Source organism: Echeneis naucrates, chromosome 8, assembly GCF_900963305.1.
Source record: "Echeneis naucrates chromosome 8, fEcheNa1.1, whole genome shotgun sequence".
In the NCBI taxonomy this organism is placed as follows: domain Eukaryota; kingdom Metazoa; phylum Chordata; class Actinopteri; order Carangiformes; family Echeneidae; genus Echeneis; species Echeneis naucrates.
In genome coordinates, this window is record NC_042518.1 from 3,350,980 (window position 1) to 3,366,349 (window position 15,370).

General features: G+C 40.7%; 1 protein-coding gene across 1 annotated transcript; it reads right to left on the minus strand.

The window, feature by feature from the left end:
* Nucleotides 1–3,203: 3,203 nt before the first annotated feature.
* On the minus strand, nucleotides 3,204–13,410 carry LOC115047346 (zinc finger protein 281-like). Its single transcript, XM_029508206.1, has 7 exons — nucleotides 13,290–13,410; nucleotides 11,193–11,646; nucleotides 8,789–8,890; nucleotides 7,984–8,110; nucleotides 6,457–6,540; nucleotides 6,239–6,357; nucleotides 3,204–5,300 (listed from the first exon to the last, which is right to left on the minus strand). The coding sequence occupies exons 2-7, from the start codon at nucleotides 11,595–11,597 to the stop codon at nucleotides 3,723–3,725; spliced, it is 2,415 nt and encodes an 804-aa protein (XP_029364066.1). The 5' UTR covers nucleotides 11,598–11,646; nucleotides 13,290–13,410; the 3' UTR covers nucleotides 3,204–3,722.
* Between the last annotated feature and the right edge of the window lie 1,960 nt (nucleotides 13,411–15,370).

Genomic DNA, 15,370 nt, shown 5'->3' on the forward strand with positions numbered 1-15,370 from the left:
AGGCATCGAGTCACACAGGTGTTGGGCGTGGATACAGAAAAGGAGTTCATAAAACGCGATTTATGTTTGACACCAAAACGGTCACAAAGTGCCCATATCACCTCTGTGCTGGCAGGAAGACCTGAAGCTTCTGTTTTTAGTTTTAGGAAGCTGATTATTTCCCCTCACCAATGCTGGACTCAGGTGGACATGCAGCAGTGGAAAGGCTGCGGTTAGATGGTGGCGTCAGCTGTGTGAATGTCTAATATTTATTTCCCAGCTTATTGGGTGACCTTTCATGCCATTAACATGGCGGTAATGGGCTCGTTCCCTTTACTGATTCAGCCACTTTAAAGCACACACGGTGATGCAGCATCAAAACTCTGCTGCCTTTAGAGGAAGCACAATTATTAAATTGAAGAATTGGGAACAAGTTTGCACTTTCTTTGTTTTGGGTTGATTATCTTTTCTAAATACTGAAGTCAACTCACACTCAACATTGTTAATTTCTCTTGAGAGAAGTTGAAAATAAACCTACGTAAACTGAAATGCTCGTGCCGGGATGGAATAATGACACAAAGTAATGATAGATCTGTTAGTGAATCACCAACGATGCATCAACTTGGTACTCTGCTAGCTTCTTTGAGATCGAGTTTGAAGTATAATTTCTGCTCAATGCAACCTGGGAACAATAAGCTTCTACTTTAAGTGAATTAAATGAATACACTTTCTTTTAATAATGAAAGGCAATTTTGAATATACAGCTCATGGAGGGTTGAGTTTGTGTTGCATCCTGAGACACCAACCTTTTAGGAACAAGTGAATGTGAACCATAAAGTCCATTAAAGCCTTTTTCCAGGATGAGCTATTGAATGAACCAAGTGGGTGGCACAGAGACCTGCTAAACAGGCCTGAAGGAGGAATCGAATACTAAACTTAATTAGAAATTTAAGCCGTGATAAAAGTCTGCTTTCTGCTGTAACATGAGACACAAACGCATATGATCAATAAAATAAGGCGGGAAAGCTGTTAAAGTCATTAACGCTGAATTAGCTCAGTGACAGATGCCACAGCCAGCAGGCCTTCACACTATAAGAAAGACACTGGCACCACCCAGTGGTGAAAACAAACACACCCACATGAAGCTTCAGCCTCTTAACTATGACACAAAAACACACATTCATTAACAACATTAACCACAACCCTTCAACACCGCTGATAACTGATGTCCTTCTGCTGTAAACATTAAAAATCATTCACTTTTAACACCACTTACCACATCAAGAGTTGTCCATAAGGTTTTTTTTTTGTTTTTATTGTTTTTCTCCCTAATCAGTTTTAAATTCACTGGACAAGTACAGTCTTGTGAACGTGTCACAAGGGCGTAAAACAACAAAAAAAAAAAAAAAAAAAAAGGAAGATATCGTCAGCTACAAAATTTGGCGGTGATTAAAAAAAAAAAACAAAACAAAAGGAGGGACGTAAGAAAAATTAAGTAAAATTAAATTTATACAGGGGTCAGAATTCAGTAAATAAGATGTAGTGTTTTGTACATTTTTTTTGTAAACAAGAAGCATGATGAAACAATATAGAGAGTAAAATATGGAGGAGGGAAGAGATCCAGCTGAGGAGACCGAACACTAATTGGCATGAGACATTTCCATGAACCCTTTAAGCAGCGTCATCCTAACGGGTCATTTAGATGTCATGTTCACAAAAACAGTCACACAGACACATGACTTCTTTTTTTTTTTATACATACAACAGCATCTCTGCTACATACATCGAACCTTCACTCTGTTGTCCCTGGTTTATTGTGATATGAGGTATATTTGAGGCTAATTCTTGTCAACACCTCAACCGTTCAACATGGCAACACGTTATTTAAGATATTACAGCTTTGCATTCTCTCTGCCATGTTTTAATGATTGCTTAAAACAACAGGCCATCAGGGCATAAAGGGGTTTAAAGACTCATTCAGCAGAGCGATTTCAATTCCAGCAATCAAGGCCAGTTGTAGACAGCGCAATTATTGTTGTCTTTATGAAAACCAAAAAAAAAAAAAACAAAAACAAAAACGTACAGCATAAATACATTTAAAAATCAGCAAGAAATTACATCTAACATTTACTAGACAATATCTTGCACCTGCACTTCTCAGAAATAGGCACCCAATTTCCAACGGGACAAATATGCTCGGTACTGCCAGCACACGAGAAGAGTCTAAATGCATACAAATCGTTTGTCAGCTTTTTTTTTTCCTCCTCCCACTCATACAGCACATGGCTGCCACGGAAACAGCTGAAGAAATAGTCAATCACTAACACATTTTGTCATCAAATTCAATAAGAAGGCAAAAGCTGCTAAAGTTGGGTAACAAATCAAACTAAAACTAGGGGTCTGAATTACATTTACATTATCCCGATTAAATGTTACCGTATCTTAACGTCCCCACCCTCCCTCCCTCAAAGCTAACCCCTTTCTAAAAGTAAGGAGAAAGAGAAAATGTTAATGAAAAATCCCACTTTCACATATGAACCCCCCCCCTCCACCCATCTGTCCATATAAACCATGCTACCCAGGCAAAGGGTATCACCCAGCATCCAACCAGTTTGATCCAACCCCATCTGTTTATACCCAAACAACACGTCTCAGTCAAAAAGCCAGTCCTCTCCCGACGTTTGAGCTTCCTTGATCCAACAGGGTACTTTACATGATGTACGAAAACGGCTCAAAGTGCTAATTGGATTTTTTTTAAGGAAATAAGAGAACTGAGGAAGAGGAGAGCAGGAAAAAGGGAAGGCCATTCTATCGCTGTCAAACAGCGGCCTCTACTGGCCAATGAAAAGCCCTAACATCACTTTTGTTCTCCAAAAATATACCAAGGACAACATTCACCCCCTGAATCCGCCCTCCTTCTCCCGTACTTCAACTGGCAGTTCCCCAAAATTATTAAATCTGTTATTTTACATTAATATATATTCTTATAAATATATATAGATATATATATGGCCCTTATTGAAGAAAACATGAGTTTCACATTGACACGAAAGTACCATAATCTCTATATAGCCAAGTAGAAAGTGTTTCAGTGTTCAAGTGAGCTGGCAGCAGTCTGTTTAACGTCACACTCATTCAACAAGTAACAAAACATAAGAAAAATCTGTGAAGTCGCAAAACTTCTGAAAACCGTGCTCACTGCACCTCGTAGGCTTCTCCTTTTCCACTTTTTCCTGAGTAATACTTTTAACCTTGTAACAGACAGTAACTTCTATATTTGTTTGTTTACTTTTTTTTTTTGCTAATTCAATTCTGGGCTATTCCCTGCCATTACTTCCATCATCATCTTCAGTTGTAGAGTTGATTGCTCAAACACAGGTCATTGGAAAAGAAAGACGGCTGGCGCTAGACTATGCTTACTTAAAAAGTACTTTCAGTTCATGATTAATGACTTGACCTAATGTCACTAATATGATGAGAATAAACAGTCAATACATAACTTAAAAATAACAGTTACTTTAAAAAAAAATTGCATTTGCAAGAAGCCTAGTAGGCTTATTGTGGGGGAGGAGTGGGCACAAAAACAGAGCATCGGTATAATTAAAATAAAGATGTCACTTAAAAAAAAAACAACAACAATAATAATAATAATATTAATAATTATAATAATAAAATAGGAGCACTAAAAAATAAAACCAAGAACATCGACTTTAACGACAGTGTGTTCTCTCCCTCTCAGGCTCTCATCTGTAGCTTTGGCTTGTTGGAGTTTTGGAACCTGTACTTACTGGCTCATTGACATCAGATAACAAACTACTATACCCTGAGAATTCAGACACAGGCGTCCGTATCCTGTGATCCACCTCCCCGCTAGAGTCAGTGCCATAAGACAAGCCGCGGCCGTCTGACTTGAACTGGGAGCCAAAGGCCTGGGCAAAGTTTTCTATCTGGTAGGAAGGCTTGGAAGAGTCCAGAGTGGCCAGATCCTGCGAAGGAGCCAGAGGGTAGACTGCCGTGCCGTTCTTGACCGGCGGATGGTCCTTCTGGCTGCTCAGGTCAGACTGGCTGATCTGGTAGGAGGCGGGGGGAGTGGAGGAGTGCTGCTTCTCCATCTGGTCTGTGAGCTCCTGAGATGGCGTGAGCTGCTGGTGAGAGGGGGGCTCCAGGCTGCCCAGGTGGAAGCCGTGCTGTGGCGAGGAACCCGTCAGCATTGCAAAGTGAGACTTTGGCACGGTGGAGGGCAACGAAGGCGAGGCCACCGACTGGCCAAAGCCACACTCCAGTGGGGACGTAGTGTAGATGTTCTTGTCAGCATAAATGGGGTTTTCTGGATGGGAACTGGGGAACGGTCCTGAGGAGGGAGGCCCGGGGCCCAGTGGGAAGCTGGTGGTGTGGCTGGTGCGTTCTAAAGCCTGCAGCAGGAAGCGGGAGTACTCGTGCATCATGACAGTCTTGTCTCCAGATGGGCTCTGGTTGTTGGTGGCGTGGCCAATGTCAGGACCATCTGCTGAGGCGGGATTCAGCTCCACATGCTGGTCACTGATGTCAAAGTGAACGTCGTGGTGCGAGCCGTCAGGCTTCTGGGCGTAGTGGTCGAGAAGGCTCTGCAGCACCTCGTCTGGGATCCCTGACTTATCAAGACTGAGAGGTGCGTCACTCTCCATCACGCCGGAAACAACACCCTGAATGACAGATGGCTGGGAAGACAAATGACCGACTCCAACGTCGTACTCCGTGCCGGTTCCTCCAGCCACTGCAGGCCCTGACGGGTTTGCATTGTTTGCTGCGTGTAGGTAGCGTCTCTTCTTCAGAAACTGCATGGCGTCGTCGTAGTTGCTGCTGGTACCAACCTTGGCCCCGTTACTCTGCATGAGGCCAAGCCCGTCCATGCCCACACTCTGCTCTAAAGGCCCTGCTTTGGCCAGACTCTTGCGATTGGCCTTTTTGAATGCCATCTTTGGAGCTCGGCCCTGGTGGCTCTGCTGCATGCTGGGTCCTGGCTCAGTGGAGGAAGATACTGTGTGATTTTCCATAGAGTATTCATGGATGCCGTAGCCTCCAGATGCAGCATCATGAATGTGCGGTACTCTCGCTGCTGCTCCTGCATCCCCCTTTTTCCTTTTGCGCTCCCCTCCCTCACCACAATTTTTGGATTTGCCCCTCTTCCTGCCAGTACTCCCAGCATTTCCCTGAGTGATTCCATAGCTGCCATGCCCCATGTCAACACAACCCAGGTCCATCATCCCAGGATCCAGCCCCTTCTTTATGGCTTCTCCACAGGTTCGCTTGTGCTTCAGCAGTCGGTCTGTCCTAGAAAAATACTGAGAAGAACCAAGACCAAATGTTTATCTTTAAAGCAAATGAGGATTTATTTTAAAATCATGGATAACTAACAAAACTAACTTTACCGCTGTGACTATTTCCATGAAACTGCAAAAATACTCTTCTTTTATTTTGTTCATATTTTAGAATTTCATCTTTATTTTGATAACAGTTTTAATCCTCTTGGACAAAGATGATGTAGATCATTTCAAAAATCTGTGGAGAGATGTTCTGGGGTTGGAATTCTTTAGCTTCACTTTGAAGAACATCAAGGCACATTTTTCACTTTTCTAATGTGATTTTTTTTTTTTGGAGTCGGGGATCACATTAAAAAATTCCTCCCCTGCTGAGCCTCTAGAGACTGAGAGTCAACTCCACATTGAGCCTTTGAGTAGTTAAACTCGCACAGATCAATATTTTGCTGCTGTTATAATGCTCAGGCCTCATTTCATGTTCCTCCAAGTCACCATCTGATCAGTGAGATAATTTTGGCTCAGTGCCAGAAAGACTCACCCGTCTGTTTTCAGGTTGCATAAACTAAATTGTGCGTAGCTTCTTCTTTTGCAGGTGGCCACTGTGAGGTTTGTTATTGATAGTTTTGCTCTTCCTGTATCTCCCACCAACTGCTGCAGCTGTGTTTACTCATACTATGTGTTTTGGTCTCACACTGGTCTCAAAGTGTCTTGGATGTTCCTTACCATGTGGAGCCATGTTGCATCATACACAATCAGGCCAAGACCAAGAAAGCTGTCCACGCAACTAGCCTTCACTGGACATCAAAGGTGATAAACTTGTTGCAGTGCTCATAGGTAGATTGTTTTTGCTGCATTGAGGGTTGTTATTACCCTTTAGACATTGGTGATATTGTAGAGAGGTGTATCTTGTTTTGTTGTACGCTGTTAGGCATTCTTCTGGGTACCCAGCACAGAGCACTTACCTGTTGGCAGGTCTCACATCTGTACGGCTTCTCTCCACTGTGCGTCCTCTTGTGCCTTTCCATGTGATACTTCTGAATGAATCGCATGTTACACTGGTCACAACTGAATGGCTTCTCTCCTGTCACAAGAAAAACAGAACAGCTCAAAGTCTGCCGCCCCTTCAGCCCTCTGAAAAACACAGTGACTGCATCGAGCCGCTTTCTCATTTATCACTTACCACTGTGGATTTTCTCATGTCGCTGGAGAAGGTACTTCTGAATGAAACTCATGTTGCATTGACTGCATCTGAAGGGTCTTTCACCTGAAACAAATTTGTACAGTCACAATGCTGATTCACTCTGAAGATTACGAACCGCTGAGAAAAGCTGATCTTGGATTAATTCCACATCTGAAAAAAAAACAAAAAAATCCAAAAAAAAAAAAAACAACGGTACCTGCACAGCATAATGCAATCCAATGCAATAGCTACTTCTTTTTCAATTTCTGGGGCCAAAGTTGAACACCAATATATATGCACATCTACCCAAACGTAGAATATTTTGCAAGGCTATTGCATCAGATTGTCTCGCCTTTCAAAGGTGTCCATACAATCATCTTCCAACTGTTAGTGAATTACCATCTTTTCTTCTCTCCCTGCTGTCTATAGAAATACAGTCGGGCGTTGTGAGAGATCACCAAGATGTTTGACCAGACACTTTAACAGCAGCACAAACAGTAATGGACCTCTGAGTACATGCATAATCAATCTGGACATTTAAGTATCTTACTGAATAAAGTGAAAGACTGCATGATCTCGAGATCATATTTCCTTTCTAAAATCAGTTTTCAACATGACTTCACATGCAGTTTGTTACTACCTGAATTATAGTGCTATGATCTTATCATTGTGAAACTTGATGACTCAATAGTGCGTTATGATACAAGCAAGTATGCATTAATCAGAAAAGTGATGCCTTGAACCAAAATACAATTATGATTATTTACTCCTCTGGCCAGGTAAAGAAAACTCCAGCCACCCCAAACTTATCTTCATTGACATTAAATCTCATGTTTGAGCTCTAACAATTCTGTTTCAGTGCCTTCATTCCTGATCCCTTCCATGAAAGCATAATCTTTCAACAGCCAAACACTTGAAAAAAAAAAAAAAAAAAAAAAAAAAAAAGAGTACATCCTGATCACAGTTCACTCATTAAATCCAGACAAAGCCTCAAGCATACAGCTTGCAGAACTAGCATCTGGTTCAAAAGGAGCTTGTCTGACTTTGCCAACATTTAGCACCGGCGCTGAAAGCGTTGACAGAGAAAACAAAACGAGTCATGCTTGTTCCACATCCTGCTGCTGTCAGGTTCACTCACAGTAATTACAGTTTGTGACAGCCTGTCGTTCTCAGACAGTTTGACTCATAAAATTTGAGCTGACTTGAGGTGTCAGGTTTGGATGATTCAAGGTGTAAGCCACAGCCTTACACCTGTCCTGTCTGAGAGCACAGAAGTTTCAATAACTATGTGGAAGTCTAAACTAAACACTGCACAAAACACTGTCCTTTTGAGGACAGCCCACTGAGCTATAGGTTTTCGAATGCTTTCACACAACACGCATATCTATCTAGCAATAATGTTGAATAAACAGTACAGGCAGTGTCAGTTTCCTCAGCTGGCTTACTGATACTGGGAGTCATAAATCTCGCATTAGCAAGTGCTGGATAGGAACATTGATAACAGTGGAAATAAGCAGAACACAACACCTGTGTGAATGAGGACATGTCTGCGTAGGTGATAGGAGCTTCTGAACGATGCAGTGCAGTGTTCACAGATGTGAGGCTTGGTTCCCGGCGACAGGCTGCCTCCATCTGCATCCAGCATCATTGATTGCTGTAAAACACAGGACAAAAAAACTAAACAATAAAAAAAATTTATTTGAATCCAACATTCCCTCTTTGTTTTGCACCTTTTCATTTGTCTGAACACCAACTGCATGATGTTTTAATAATGTTTCCAGCAATGAAAAGGAATCTTTTTGTTGCTTTAACGAAATACAAAGTTGTTAGGACAGAAGACATAAAACAAATTTGAAAAGGCAACCATTTAAAATGTGTTTGATTCCTCAATAAATTCTGTTCTATTCAGAAATTTAAGAAACTAATTTTAGTCTTTTATTTAAAATGAACAACAGTAAATCACCAAATAAAAGATTGTTCCAGAGACTAGATAATTGTTTTGTTGAAGTGCCAAATCAGGATTTAGTACAAATAACTTGCTCAGTATATTCACCAACAAATAAAGGGTTTAAATTAATCATCTATGTTCATACATAATTCCCATTATTCCAGCCAAAATTATAAATTGCCAGTAGACAAAAGAAAAGTTACTAAAGTTACTAATATAGAAATTAACTCATCTTGCAAGAGTAATACATTTTTCTAGAGAGTAAAATAATAAATTTTTTTTGGTTGTTATTTGCAAAAAGAGATTGTAGAGTTTACACTGAACCAATGTGTAACTGCTTGTGTGAATTATCTGCATTCACAAATGTATAAATATATTACAAACCTTTGCTTCACTTCTCTTCTTTCTTGGCTTGCCCTCATGTCCATCACCGTTTGACCTTCGACCTTTTCTCCCAGTTGGCTCCTTTCCTAACTGACTTGGCAGCTGTGAGGATGACAAAGGGAGAGGGAGATGGCCGTGAGAGCCGGCCATAACAAGGAAATCACTTGACTGAAGGTTAAGGGCCTTTAGTCTAAAATTATCATGCCAACAAGTTTTGTTTTTTCTGCAAACAAACAAACAAACAAACAAACAACAACAGACCAAAAAAAGCATCATTCGGTTATTTTCTATTGGAGACTCATTGCTCAAGATGTGGTTCTAGTGGGCGGAACAACAACGCCTGAAATTTATGGCTTCTTTATGGATAAGCAGCCTGTAATTCACTGTTAGAGCTTTTCATTTCAAAACAAAGAAATGCACGATATGCTTACCTCACAAACTAAACAGTATTCAGTATCACTCCTAACTCAACTTCTATGTGGGTATTAATTCAAAAAGGAAAACAACAGGCTTTTGATCCCTCTTTTATTCTTTCTGTTTACCTTTCTGCACTGCCATTTCTCCCTCTCCTAACCCACTGCTCCTCACTGCCATATGGAGAGACTGACAGGACAAATGCTGGTGCACCTGCTGCCTAAAAAATCTGCCTATTTTAGGGTAAAAACAGGAGTAAAATAAACTGCATCCAATTTTGGCTTGAGTGGTTTGACCTGGGTTTAAATCAGTTCAACGGTTTTGGATCTGAAAATTAACAACACTGACTACAGGGTTTGTGGAGTCTTTTTTTGGAGGTAAAATTTTTTTTTTTTTTACAGCTTTATAAACTTGAAGATCATTATGAACTTTGGTAAATTAGCTGCAACTGCAGGTCAATTCCTCTATAAACAGGAAAATAATATTTGGATGAATGAATCCTCATGAAGCCATCTCTAAACTATAATGCAATAAAGTTCCAGGCAGTCATTTCTGAGAATTTGCTGCAATTTTTAATCAGATATAATAGTAAAATTAATCTTTGTTTTTGGTCTGTTGGATAAACAAAACAATCCAATTAATGACCAACAATTTTTTTTTAATCAATTCACTGATTGAGAAAACAATCAACAGAAAAATTGGTAGAGGGAAAAAAAATGCTATATTCAGCCTGAGATTAAAAACCGGGTGTGTTGGCTGGCCTATCTAATACAATTTAACCAAACAGTCAATCTATTAATTAAAGAAGAACTTCTGCAGACTAAATAAATAGTATTTGCAGCGACACACTGAACAAAATCAAATGCTGTGGTTCCTGAAAGCTCCTCATAAAAGATAAAACTAAAATGCACACACTGCAGCACAGTGGAGACAATAGTTAATTCTGTTTTTCAGCATACTTGCATCTACAGCCCTGATGACCTGTGATGACTCGCTATTGTTAGGAGAGTGTGGATGTGTGTATTTCTATTTGAATGAGCACAAAGGACGTCTGAAATGAATTGCAAGCTCAAACAAGACAGCTGTGTCCTTGCCAAGACATTTTCATTCATGCTGAGGCTGGATGACATCACCCTTCTACCAGAAAGAGAAACAGAAGGAGGGAGGGAGCAGATGAGGGAGGGGGGGCTTGTCTATATTTTTCATTTCAAGCTGTCAGTAGATTTATGTCAACAGCACCACTTTCTCAAAAGCCCCTCCTTCTGAGGCCTTAAAATATCCCATAGTAAACAAAACAGCTGGGATGTTTTGGAGACATTTAATGTAAATTTATTCCAGGTTCCATTTTTAAAAGCATATAAGAATTTATTCCTGATGATCACTGACCAACATGAACAATAACAAGTCAGCACCATATTTAGAGGTGGTGTTACATATGAACTTTATGTTCATTTATTTATTACTATTTCATTCTTGCTGTGTTGTGATGCAAAGACAATGCACCTGCTGGAACTGATGCATGGGATGGCAAAAATAAACACGACTAAAGAGCAGAGTGTTTCATTGTATATTAGAATAATTTATATAAAAGTTCATGTGGTTGCAAGAATTCACCTTTGAGTTTTTGACTGATAATCACCGATCAATGTCGCCAACTGCAGAGGGGACTTTTTATCATTATTATTTGAAGACCAGGCAATCAATTAATCAGAAAACAATTAATGAACACCAATCATTTTAAGTCCTCATTCATTTGTGCTGTTTCATCCAATCAACAGTTCAAAACCGCCAATACAATTTTACATATACTCAAGTTAGGTAACAGTTATAAAACAAGTATTACGCAATTGAGTAACGTATTTATCAACCATCTCCTTCAGCTCTAAAATACACTAACAAGGGAAATGTAAAATTAGGGGACTCATACGCACTTGAGAGCACAGCCATTCACTCATAAGTAAACCATTCTGATTTCCTTTCGGATACTTACGTTGCCCATGTTGAGGTCATGCACCATCAGGCTCTGGTTGTTACTGACTGTCACCTCCAGCAGCTCTGTGCTCTTCCCCAGCCCTCCGGGATAGAGCGGTAACCGATAGTCGTGCTCCGACAGTTTCTCCTGCTTGATACCCATGGTGTGAACATAATCTCCCACTGCTGCGCAGCCCAGGTTCCCACCCTGGGTGCCCATGCTGCAGTCAGGTGAGTCACGCTCCTTCTTCAGGATCATTTCTTGGGGTGGAAGGTCCTGCATCACAGAGTGGGCAGCCAGCCGGGTGAAACTGGTCACCGGCGGGAGGTGGCTGAACATAATCATGCCAGGGCCGAAATTGGAGTCCATACCCCCGTTGGAGCGCAGGAATTCATTGCCTAGTTTGTCTTGAATGATGTTCATGGTGAAAGTCGGCGGGCTGGAAAACTATGGGGAGGCAATCAGTGTCATCCTATTGGGGGGAAAGCAGGCAATGTGTGACTGTATGGCTTATTAAAGGAGACATGAGCAAAAGTCATCAATATGTGATGATAAACACAATTAACAGGAAGGGGTAAACAATTATGGAGCCAGTTAAACTCGGTCTTCAGGAATCAGCGTCACAGCCTCTGATCCCACAACTGGGCGCTTAGTCGGATTAAAGCTGATGATTTGTGGGTCAACAAAAGGGCCTGAGTCTGGCACAATGGTGAGAGAAAACTGTACTAATTTCCCTCTCATGCCATACAGTGTGCGTACATACAGTGATTTCCAGTGCAAAAAGGTCACTGCGACCAGGCTGCTAGACATAACATGAGGAGGAGGAATGAGAGGATTGAAGTTGCGTGTTAATCTGTTTGATGGTCCTGTCTGACCCAGTCATCCTATTTGCATGAGCTTATCTGCCAATGAGAGAGCACACAGACAGCATTAGAAAGACTGGTGGTGTAATTATATGGCTGCTGCATGAACACAAACCAGAGTGCATGATCTATGCAAGCTGTGCATGTAATGCTCAATACAGATTATTATACCACATTAATACCTAAAGTGAAACCAATTGATTGCACAAAAGGGGTAAATACAGTTTTGCTGCGTGGATTTAAATAAAAGCCCACATAAAAACAATACAAACCACACATTTTATTTTCAGCTACCGCATCCTGCTAATGAGTGCTGCCAGATGCCTTCAGCTCTGATGGTGTGCTAGCACCAATAAGTCACTCAGCTAACACAAAGTAAAACTTTTACAAAACGCACAGAGTCGGGCTTCAGCCTTTTCCACGTTGTTTCTGTGCGCGAAAAACAACAACAACAAAAGATAATCAAAATAAAAAAAAAAAATAACAAAAAAATCCCGTCAGTTTGCGGACCTTAGTGAAGACCACCAAGCTTGCTCGCTGTGCAATTAGCCATCCAGGCTAACCATCTGGCTAACCAGTCCTGCGGGGCCCTTCTTCTTTGTGATGCCGGATCAGGCAATAATTAATATGGCCATGCAATAAGAGCCTCAGATCGGCGCACATGAGCCGCAAACGTGGGCATAAAGAACAACAACAATAACGATAAAAAAAGCCCCAAATAACGCAAAACTGTAAATAAAGTCAGCCGGTTTTTTAATTTCTCGAATAAAAGTTTTTTTCCTGTGCTCTTCAGGAGCTCAGATTGAAGATTTAGTGGTGACTTGGTGGCAGATATCGGCGCACAGAGGACAAACAAACAAAAGACAAACAAAAATCTGCGAGCTGGAGGAAACAAAATGGAAAAGGGACGAACGCTTGTTTTTTTTTTTTTTAAATATATATATATCTGTAATAAATAAATAAAAGAGAAGCGATGGTCTTACTTCGGCTTTGGTTGTTTTCTCCGAGTTTCTGGCTTCGTTTGCCGGATAGTTACCGACTGTAGGTGATGGAGCCACCACACGGGCATGACCCAAAACAAACGGCCCGCACAACTCCGGCGAACAATGATGCTCGTCCGGTTAGCCGAGACGGGCTAACTTAGCGGCTAACTAACTAGCTGCGCTTTGTTGTCTGTCCCGTACGAGGAGTTCAAACCGCGACGCAGCGGCCGACCCCGGCCCCGGACTTCGACTGTGCGGGTTTCTCTTACCGGTGCAGGAGCATGGCCCGATGTTTTGGCTGTCGTAGTTGGCCCTTAGCCGTCCGTTTCGACATCTACAGCCAAAACATTGTCTTCCCGCAGCTGCTGGGATCGTCCATCTTGGCTTGGCGCAGAGGATTCTGGGTCCTGCAGGCGGACCCGTCCCGAACAGAGACACAGCGGGGCAAATATAAAAGGAGAGAAAAGGAAAATTATAAATATTATAATAATCAGAAGACGAGCCACACAACCTACATGTGTTGTGTTTGTAATATAAATTTAACTATGGTTAAATTACCACCTCGAAGAGAAAATGATAACCAGACATGACTACAAATAAACAAAAACCTAACAGTCTAGTAACACACACATGGATGGAATAAGAGAAAATGCACCCCAAGGCATAGATAAGTTAACCCAAAACATGCCTGACAATATATACAATACTGCACTAACTGTAACATCTCAAAATCCGTAGATATCACCAACAAATGTGACTTCAGTAAAGAGGGAGAGGCTAAGTGGAATATTTTGTCAGTCAAAAAGACAAACCATTATTCTCTCCACACTTCCAAAGACATCTATAAAACTATTATAACTGTTTTTTAATGTTATTAGCAAATAATCTTAAATGTAACAACACTTTCTTTGAGAGGACATATTTAGATCGATAGATATTTATTGTTTTCTTTTGCATGATAACGTCCGTGCTCATAGGAAGTAAATTCTATGTTACGTTGTTTTATTTTGTTTGAAGTTAGAGTGTGTGATAAAGTTGAGAGATCAGAATCACAACACGATTTATTGCCTCAAAGGTTTTTCAATGTACAAGGAATTTGTTTTGTTGGAAAAATAGTAAAGATGGTAAAAAGTAGGCAAAGTTAAGATTGTGAAGTACTGAAAGTACCAATCATTTTAAATATACATAGAAATTAATAGATGAGTGAAATATTTACAAAAAGGGAAAAATATAAATGTCTCTGATAAAAATATGTGTAAAAATATTTGTCTTTCTTTCTTCCTCTTTTTTTATATTTTTAAAATAGTCAGCTTCTTTTTATTGATTTCCCTCAATGGCGAAGAAGGAGAAAACAAAAAGAAAAGACCTTGAATAGCTGTAGTGATCCCCAAAATTCAATTTGCTAAGGCTGATTGCTCGCTGCACCGGGAAAACAGAACCCAGCCTTTGAGACGACCACAACAGAAGCTCTTAGATCTGCCGGATGAATGACTGTGTATACATCTAAAAGCACATCAGAGTCAGGCCCTGCACCCTCCCTGCTAATTGCCTTTGCTAATGAACCTATTAATTCAGAAAGTGGAGCATAATTGAAATTCACACAGTGGAGTAACGCAAAAAAAAGGTCAGTGAGTGCATTTTTGATATTCCTGCTCCTTTCATACGTCCGTAATGACAAACTGCACAGCTGAAAGTGATGTCTTTAAAATTGCCGTCACCTTGCAGTGTTTAAATATGCTGAAAATCTGTGATTATAAGTTAAGTATATGGATTTAGTCAGGTAACTATTCACTATATTCCTGCTTCAGGGTAACCAAGAAGCAAAATATTAAGTATATAAACCTATATATACTTATTCATACTTAAAGCTGAATTCTTTGTAAATATTACAATTATTTTGAAGTGATAAGAAAATGGCAATTAAATTCTGTGAGCTTCATTTCAGTGAAGTCAGTGGTAAAATCAAGCTCGAACACAAACACACAAAAACACAGAGACAAAGAAAAGACATCCCATCAGTGTGGGTTGTTTCAATGTCATCTTCTGGATATTGTATGTCAATATAAACTGAGGCTCAGAAATGTCAATGAATGGCTCAACTTTCCATCAGTGCCGCTCTAATATGAGCTGAGCGGGACATTTAGGACGTAGACATCACTCTAAAGTTTTGTCTCCCCCAACTGGCTCAACGTTGAAAGAGGGGGGGGTCCTGCCCTTATTGTGGAGGGGACAGAGGACTGGGCCTGTCTGCTCCTTCGCACACTCCACAGCCGCGAACAAAGAAAAGCTGAGAAAATATTTTCACATCTGTGGAAATTTGTGTGTCGCGTGAAAAGTGACGAACATCATT